This window comes from Sciurus vulgaris, assembly GCF_902686455.1.
Source record: "Sciurus vulgaris genome assembly, chromosome: 1".
NCBI classification, from domain to species: domain Eukaryota; kingdom Metazoa; phylum Chordata; class Mammalia; order Rodentia; family Sciuridae; genus Sciurus; species Sciurus vulgaris.
Genome location: NC_136461.1, coordinates 32,953,955 through 32,962,567, shown reverse-complemented (window position 1 = coordinate 32,962,567; position 8,613 = coordinate 32,953,955). Strand labels below are relative to the sequence as shown.

Sequence of the window (8,613 nt, the reverse complement as noted above, 5' to 3'; positions counted from 1 at the left end):
TTCACATGAAGCTATTTGACTTTCTTCATAGCATTCACCATCATCCGCTATAGTCTTATTTGTTTCTTTGTGTCATGTCCACCTTCCCCATCAGAACGAAAGCTTTACAGTGACACCAACTCTGTTCCCAGCAGCTTGCTCAGAGCAGACCATGTGGTTGTCAGGGCTGTCATGGAAGGTTGTAAAGGTTGTTCACTGCATCAGAGCTCCTGGTTGAAGAGCCAGCGGATGTTGATATCCAGCCTTCTCTCTGTTCTCCCTGTTGTGTGGGCATCTAGCAGGTTGCCTTCTGCTGTTTTACAATGTGTGCTGGATGGGTTGGCTATGAATCTGTCATGGGCATTCAAGAAATATTCTTTTCATAAAGGACTGACAGATGGATGTGTGGACCTTTTGCTTGTTTTCTTCTCCAGGATTTCATGCCAATTGCCTTCTCAGCCTCGTTTTCTTCATCTGTTAAGGGGATACTTAACATCCATCTCTTAGCCTGATTATAAGGATCGAATGAAATAGTCTATTAAGAGGCTGACACAATGTGATGACATTGATGTGATATATCCAGAACAGGCAGATCCACAGAAACGGACAGCAGATTAGTAGTTGCTAGAGGCTGAAGGAAGGGGACGGGGAACAACTGCTTACTGGGCAAGGGTATGCTTTTGGCGTGAGGAGAGTGCTGAAGAGCTAGGGCTATGGTGGCCCAGGGCTACGAACATGCTGCTGAGTGACAGGCCTGAAGAAGGGTGAACTTTATATCATGTGAATTCGGTTATGTTATATGAATATCTCCGTTTAAAAAAATGCAGTGCTTGGGACATGACAGGTGTTCTACGGAGATCTGTTGAATCCTGTGATTTCTTTTCTTCTTTCTTTTTGCAGGACTGGACCTCCTTTACCACTGAGCTACATCCCCAGTCCTTTTTAATTTTTCTTTTGAGACAGGGTCTTGCTAGTTGCCCAGGCTGGTCTTGAACCTGAGACCCTCCTGCCTCAGCCTGAGTTGTAAGGATTACAGGCGTGTGCCAGCAGGCTCTGCTGAATTCTGTGATCTCTTTATTTCAAAAATAAAGTAAACCCACCTTTCCTGGTGCCTCTTGCCCCATCCGGGATAATATTGACTTTCCTCTCATTCATTTCATAAGTATTTATTTTGCCATTTTGGAGTTGGTGATATGATGAGAATTAAGACAGACCCAGACCCCATGCCCAGAGTTCACAGGCTTGTGGGAGAAACTAAAAAGAAAATCACAGCACTGGGTGGTCTAGTGGTCAGGGCTGTGAGGAGAAGGACCGCGGGCACAGGGCAGGAGGACTGGAGGAGGGCATGTCACTCGGACTAGGGAGTGTCAGGGAAGGCTTTTAGACAGAGAGGCCGGGCAGCTGGGACCAGCCAGGTGAGGAGGCCTGATCAGAATAATTCACCAGGTAGAAGATGCAGGTGTGGGGGGAGGGGTTGGAGGTGCAGTGAAGGGAAGAAGGGCCCCAGGAAAAGAACCAGGCACACAAAGCCTGGAGGGGAAGCTGGGGGTGGGGAAGGTGGCATTGCTGGTGTGGGCTCCAGACCAGGCAGGAGAAGTGGGAAGGGGCAACTGGCAGTGAGCTGGACCTCTATCCCAAGACCCCCCAAGCCTGTGCTTTCCAGCACAGTTCCACCTCGTTCCTGTTAAACACGACTCGCAAGATTGTGAGATCTTGGCAAGGAAAGGTGAGCCATTACAGATGCTAGCCAGAAAGGACTTGTCCTGGGACAAGCTGCCGCAGCCCCCACCAGTACCAGCTGGGAAAATGCCAGAGTACTTTATTATGAAAATCTAAGGAGGGCAGCCTGGTTGTTCACACTGGTCCCCCACTGGCCATAGGCAAGACGAGTGGGATCAGGCCCTGTGGGTAGGCAAGGCTTCAGGACAGGGGGACAGTTAGTGTGGAGAAGCCACAGGTGCCTCTGGATTAGTTGGGCCTGCAAGTGGCATGCAGTGGCACTCTAGGTTTTAACAGAGCTCAAGAAGGTAGAAATACACTTCTGTTCTCCTGGGCCTGTTACTGATTAAACTCCCCTATCCCTCCTCCCTTTCAGTCCCTGCTCCTTTGTAATTAAATCGAGCAATGTCCTCAATTAACACCCCCTTTGCAACCACCACCCTCCGCAGCCCCTGCCCCAGCTGTGCCCTGTCTGTCCCCGTGGATTCTGGCACACAAAGCCTGGAGGGGAAGCTGGGCCTGAGCCCAGGTAATCCTCCTCCTCCTCTGCCCACTCCAAAGCCCAACTCGCCCCGAGGCACTGTGCTGGTTGTTGGAAACCCAGGACTCCCCAGAGCCTGTCTCCCACCCTGGAGAGCTCCTGCAGCCCAAGGAGAAGTACATCCAAGCTGGTGGGAGAAATGCTGTGACACAGAGTGTGCACTGGGCGCCACAGGCAGGCTTACCGGACGCAAGCGCTCAGGGAAGGTGACCCCTGAACTGGATCTTGAAGGACAAGGAGGCATCAGGGATGAGGTGCAAGGCAAGAGGGAGTGTGGTGGCAAAAATCAGATCTGGTTGTGAAATGAAATTATAAAAACGTTATGGTAAGGGTTCAATGCCTGGGGAAGGGGTCAGTTCCCCTCCACTCTCTCAGGCTTTCCCCAGGAGGGTCCCTACCTTTTGCATTGTCAATAACTGCACTAAGAGTATGACCACTTCCTCCTGAAAACTAATAGATGCCTGTTTCTTCTTATCAGTTCTGTGAGCATGCTTTATGTTAGAGACCCTGCACAGGCCTTCAGCTGCACAAATCAGAAATTTTTTTAAAAAAAGAGGAAAAAGCCCCAATGATAGGATGGGTCTAAGATGATGTCAAATAACCTAAATATATTGTGAGAAACTGTGGATCAGGGCTCAGAATCTTGGAGTGCTAATCTCCTCTGGGCCCGCCTGCGTTAAATAAAGTTGGTTTCTCCTACTTTCTAAGTGCCGTCTTGTGGTTTCCACAGCAGGAACAGCCCTGGAGAGGTCCAGAGTCTGGTTGGCAGGGTCACAGGAACCTTGAGGTCCAGATGAAGGCCCAAGTCAGGTAAACACACACACACACACACACACACACACACACACACACACACACTCTTACAGGAAATTTTAGAGTGTCTGGTCCCTCTGGCTTTTCCTGGGAAGGACACCCTCCCCCTTCCTCTGCAGTTCGGGGCCCACCTCCTTCACTGGCCTGCAAAGCTCCCTTCAGCTCTGGACTTTGTACCCGTCACCGGAAATCTACTTGTTTATCAAGGCCACCAGTCTGAGTAGCTGCCTGCTGAGGTCTGCTTCTACGAGGGCCTTCTGGACCTTCCTCTGGATTAGGGGTGGGGGTGACCCTGTCCCCATGAAAACTTGGGAAGATGTAGAATGAGCCCACCCTGTGGGAGGTGCTGCTCGCTGCCCAGTGCTGCCCAGCCCTCCTTTACCCTCCCCTTCCCTCCCCTGCTGCTTCCGCCCCGCCCGCCGCCTCCCCAGGTGAGTCAAGTGGTAACTCTGTCCCGCCCACCTGTCCAGGTTCTGCCGGCCCAGCCGGAAGCCACCTCCACGGACTGTGCACAGTTCCTGAAGGTGGGAGCAGAGGGGGAAGACACTGGGGGGCATGGGCGAGGGCACCCAGGCTCTGTCGATTTGCCAGATGCTCCTGGGAGCAGCAAGGAACCTACAGACCAGGGCAGGGTGTGTCTGTGCAGATCAGAGGGCTGTGTGGTTGTCTGACCTGAGGTGGGAGGTTGACTATGTGTGTGTGTGTGTGTGTCTCCTTGGGAAAAATTCACAGAAACAAGGTGGGAAGGAAAGGAATAGGAGTAAAATCTTAGAAAAGTCTAATTGAATTCAAATCATTTCACTGTAACAAACTCTTATTTGGGGGGACTTGGGGCCTGGGGACAGATACACAGCAGGCAACCAAGAAATGCTTGCAAATGAATGAATGAACTATGGGTCTCTCCTGTCTAATGTGTCCTTCCCTCCCTGCCCCAGCCCCCATTCCCATTCATCTCATGAGCTCACTGAGCCGCTGAAGCCCAGCTCTGCCCGCACACACCCTGATGCAGGTCAGCCAGCCTCGTCCTTGTTCCCAGAGAGCTGCTTGGCTGGAAATAGCTGGTTCTAACTTGTGACTGCCTGAGCAGGACAGGGCAGGGGCCCCTGGGGGGATCCTTGGAAAACCTCACAGGCATGGTGGTCTTATTTGGCCTTGAGGGATGGAGACTTAAAAAACTGAGGAGAGGGTCGGTGGGTGAGTGTGTGTGTGAGTGTCTGAGTGTGGACAGGGACCTGTGGCAAAGAGGAAGAAGAGTTTGCCCTGGGGGCCCCGCCCTGCATTGATTGCAAGACCAGGAAAGATGTGCTGGCCATCAGCCCACAGCCCTGAGCGGCAAGGAGAGCTTTTGAAGGACTTTTAAGTAGGTGATAGAGTTCATGTGGGCTATGGAGTGGACTGGAAGCGGGAAAGATCATTTAAGAGGTTACGGCTGAAAGATTATGGCAAGAGGTGCAAGAAGAAGGTGGCTTGGACATAGCAGTGGCCCTTGCGGGAGGGGAGGAGCAGGTCATTTGAGATATTTAAAGGAAGAACTGATGGGGCTTGATGGCAGATTGGACGTAAGGGGCGAGGGTGTCACTCGGTTTATCTGTATTAAAGAACATGACCGAAAACTTCCCTACACTAAGTGCTTCCTTCTAGGTACTTCCCTAGCCTGGCTACTCTGTCCAGGGACTCCTCTGATTCAGGTGCTCCACCTGCAGATGCCGCCCAGCCCTAGCTGTCCCTCCCCAGGTAGTTCCCGACTTTGGTGTTCTTCCTCAAGCTCTCATCTGCAGCCTTTCCTGACTCAGGAGGTCCTTGTTGGGATAGTTAGTCTCAGGCGTGATCTTCCCTCTGGGGATAGTGTGGGCCTCCTGTGGGTAGAGATGAGTGGACAGAGTTTGCTGGAAAGCTGGGGTGTGGTAGCAGGGGTGCAGGGCTGCCTGCTGCATCTGGGGTCCCTCACCTGGGGTGACACTTGCATCCTTCTCATGTGGTTTGCCCTGTGTCTAGGTAGCTCCAAAGAACTGCTCTTGTCCAATCTTTGGAAACCAGGATCAGCCTCTGCCCCCATGTTCGATTCTTAGCCAAATAGCATAGTGGACTGGGCTGTGGTGTCAGAGACCTGGGTTCAAATCCTAGGGCTTTGGTTGAGTTTGTGTCTGGACCTCAGCCTCCTCTTCTACAAGGTGGAGGTAATGTTTACGCCCTTAGGAACGTACAGCCAGTTTCTGCGTACTCAGCTTCTTTGGTTCTATGGACAAGTGATGGGGCGAGTCGTCCAGGCCCCAGTATTTGTGCCATCCCCTAACACAGCTGTGTGACCTGGAATATGCAACCCCTGCCTGTCCCTGACTCCCACACCTCTTTGTATTTTCCAGGACAGAGGCCCAGGCTGTCCCTCTGGCTGAGGTCGAGGCTCACTGACGTCATCAGGCCCTTCCATGAGCGAGGCAAACCAGAGTGAGTGACAGGGTGCTGGTGAGGAGAGGGTGGGTTCTCTGAGCTGCTGAGATTGGGGGAAGGACCCTGCCCACACTCCTTTCCGTTTTCCCACCTGTCTTGTCCTTTCTCTGCAGCCGGGGTGTGGCTCTCGGAGCTCCCTACAGTGTCAGCCGCAGCCCCTGAACCGGGCACTGGGGGCCGGGCATGGCCTGTGCTGGTAGGGGTTGTGCTGGGGGCTGTGGTTCTCTCTCTGCTCCTTGCACTCGCCGCCAAATTCCACCTCTGCCGCCGCTACCATGCCAGCTACCAACACCGCCCACTGCCCAGAGCAGGACATGGGAGCCGCCTGGAGGCGGGTGAAGATGAGGACGATGATGGTTTCATTGAGGACAATTACATTCAGCCTGCGGCTGGTGAGCTGGAGACCGAGGGGAGCAGGGACCACTTCTCCCTCTGAGCCCCAATCTATGGTTACTCTTTCTTCCCTCCATGCCTGGCAGTTTTAAGGACAACGGATGCTAAATGGGAGCTTCAAACCTCAGGGACAGAGGATTCAACCAACCACGGGTTGAAACTATGTGTGGAAAGATCCAAAAAGTAAGGGGACAAGGACTTAAAGGTTGAGCAGGAGTAATGCAATCCTCCCCTTCCTGACACTGCCCATCAAGTGACAATGATCTTCTCTTGCTCAATATCTCGAAATGACTCCTTGCTGTACCTGGGAAAAGCCTAACAACCATAGGGGTATAGAGAAAAAGGTCCTCTGTGACTGGCCTCCGTGGGTCTCTTGGTTTCTTCTGCCTTCCCCTACTTTACTCCCTTCTTAATTAGATGAAGTTTTTGCTCAGGTTGTTCCTGGGCCTGGGTTGCCCTATCCTTGTCTAAGTCCCCTCTGACAGTGATGAAAATCCTAGCCCACAGGCCCCCTGGGCCTGCCTGTCCACCTACCAGCATTTCAGATGTGCCCGGATGGTGCATTCGAGCAGGTGAAATCAGTGCCAAGTTTCCTAGTGAATATCTTTCTTATCAATAAAGTGGGTGATCTGGTTGTAATATATTATGTTTTTCACAACAATTAATAAATCTATTTTCATTTTGAATAAGCATAAAAAGTCATCATTCATTTATATTTTTCCTGAAAGGAGCATATCATTCACAGCTGGAAGACACTGCTTAGAGATTCCCTGATCTAGGGTACTTTTGGTGAGCATCTCTCTCAATCACACCCTGTGAATTTCTCCATGTTGCCCTGGCCATGTTTTATTTTAATCTTCAGGACAACTTGTAGCACCCCTCGCCATTCTTTCCCCACAGCTAGACGGTGAGTTCTCTCAGTCCCCAGGTTATGTCTTATTCTCTAGTCTTGTTACTGGGGTCTTAGGCCATGTTCTGCTACTCACCCCCAAAACCAAATGGAAATATAAGGTGAAAAGCAGGAAAGGAACCTTAGTTAATATGACCATATTGGGAAGGTAAAGTGAGAACAAGCATCTCAGCCCTGTCTTTGAGCGTCTGACAATGAGGTTTTATAGAAAGAGAAAAGAGGGCAAGAATTGGGCATTTGCATGGCTGGTGGGTTTGCACAGCTGGCAAAGAAGGCCATCCTGGTCATGTGTGGTCTGTTCCATCATTATCTCAGGATCGGTCAGTCAGGGCTTCCCCGTAAGAAAGTTGTTGCTGCCTGCGGAGGGGGATAGTTTTCATTCATCACAAGATGTTTATCAATCAGATCTGTTGTTCCTGGAATCCAAAATGCCAAATTTTTAATCCTGCTTTTAGTTAACTATTGGACATTTGCAGGCAAAAGTGAAGATTCTCAAGTCCTTGTTACAGTTTCAGATTCTCTGAAGACATGGATGCTAAATAGATACAATCAGATCTTCATATCCACAGTTCTGCATCTTTGGAGTCAACCAACCATGGGTTGAAACTATTTGTGGAAAGATCCAAAAAGTAAAACTTGCATTTGCCATGTAACAAGAATTGTGATGAATCCATGGGGAGGAAATGATGGGGGAGGCGTTCGGTTAGGTACTATGGGTAGTCTGGGGATGATTTAAAGTATAAAGGGGGATGTGCACAGGTTATATGCAAACGTGATGCCGTTTTATTTAAAGGACTTGAGCATCTGTGGATTTTGGTATTTGCTGAAACCAATCCCCTGTAATCCTAGATTCCTAGGGAGAGTTGTATTTTGAATTACCGTGGGCTGAGGAGTGAATGGATGAAAGGTGAAGAAGTAGACTAATGTGGAAGATTTTACCAAGAATCTTGGCAAAGAGGAGGAAAAGGTTAGGGTCATGATTTTGGAGGGGGATTTAAGAGCAAGGAGGGCAGTTTAAGATGGGATAGACCTGAGTTAAGCTTATCTAATTGCAGACAATAGAAAGGAGTTTGGAGGAGAATCCAGGCTGTTGTGTAGAATCAAAGGATCAACTGATAGGAAAAAGGAAAAGAAAGGTGGGGTAGATTTCATGAAAATCAAAGGGGGATCAGTAGAGGAAAGGGAGGGGTAAATGGTGGGGAGTGATATTGACCAAATTATATTGTGTGCTGTATGAATGTGTAACAAAAAATACAAAGTGTGGGAAAATAAATAAATGGAGAGACAAACAATGTTCATGGATGATGGTAAGAAAATAAAAAGGGGGCTGGGGAGATAGCTCAGTTGGTAGAGTGCTTGCCTTACAAGCACAAGGCACTGAGTTCGATCCCCAGTACTGCAAAATAAATAAATAAATAAATAAATAAATAAAAATTGTCAGCTGACTGGGTCCTGGTGACTGGAGCTTAGGCATTGCATTTTGTGCTCTGTCACTTAGGGGCATTGATGAGACTCTCTATGCCTAGGACTCTCAAACCCTTGAATCCAAATTTCAAGTACTCAGGCAAGAGAACCTGGCCAACTTGGGTCAAGTACTTACCATTGGGCCAATCAGCTATGACTAGGAGGCAGGGTCCTATAGCACACACATGATATGGGGGGTCCATCTCTTTTTATCCAAATCATTCCCAGACAAGGGGCAGTTCTCACAAGCCAGGTGGCCACCTTTTCCTGTATCCACTGGTCTTTGAGGGAAGAACCAGCGGAGAAGGAAAGTGTTGGTGTGGTTTACACGGGAGGGGCTTGAGTC

At 49.9% G+C, this 8,613-nt stretch overlaps 1 protein-coding gene across 9 annotated transcripts; it reads left to right on the top strand.

Annotated features, from left to right (window-relative positions):
* Nucleotides 1-1,686: 1,686 nt before the first annotated feature.
* Nucleotides 1,687-6,600, top strand: LOC306648338 (type III endosome membrane protein TEMP). Of its 9 annotated transcripts, XM_079118389.1 has the most exons (6): nt 2,222-2,355; nt 2,973-3,049; nt 3,172-3,288; nt 3,523-3,576; nt 5,416-5,497; nt 5,614-6,600. In XM_079118389.1, exons 5-6 carry the CDS (start codon nt 5,479-5,481, stop codon nt 5,934-5,936), a joined length of 342 nt encoding a protein of 113 aa, XP_078974515.1. In that variant the 5' UTR covers nt 2,222-2,355; nt 2,973-3,049; nt 3,172-3,288; nt 3,523-3,576; nt 5,416-5,478; the 3' UTR covers nt 5,937-6,600. The 9 variants fall into 9 exon arrangements, with proteins under 9 accessions (XP_078974517.1, XP_078974516.1, XP_078974515.1 ...); XM_079118390.1 differs by lacking the exons at nt 3,172-3,288; nt 3,523-3,576 and adding an exon at nt 1,853-2,006 and having other exon boundaries at nt 2,260-2,355; XM_079118395.1 differs by lacking the exons at nt 3,172-3,288; nt 3,523-3,576 and adding an exon at nt 5,249-5,313 and having other exon boundaries at nt 5,423-5,497.
* The last annotated feature ends 2,013 nt before the right edge of the window (nt 6,601-8,613 follow it).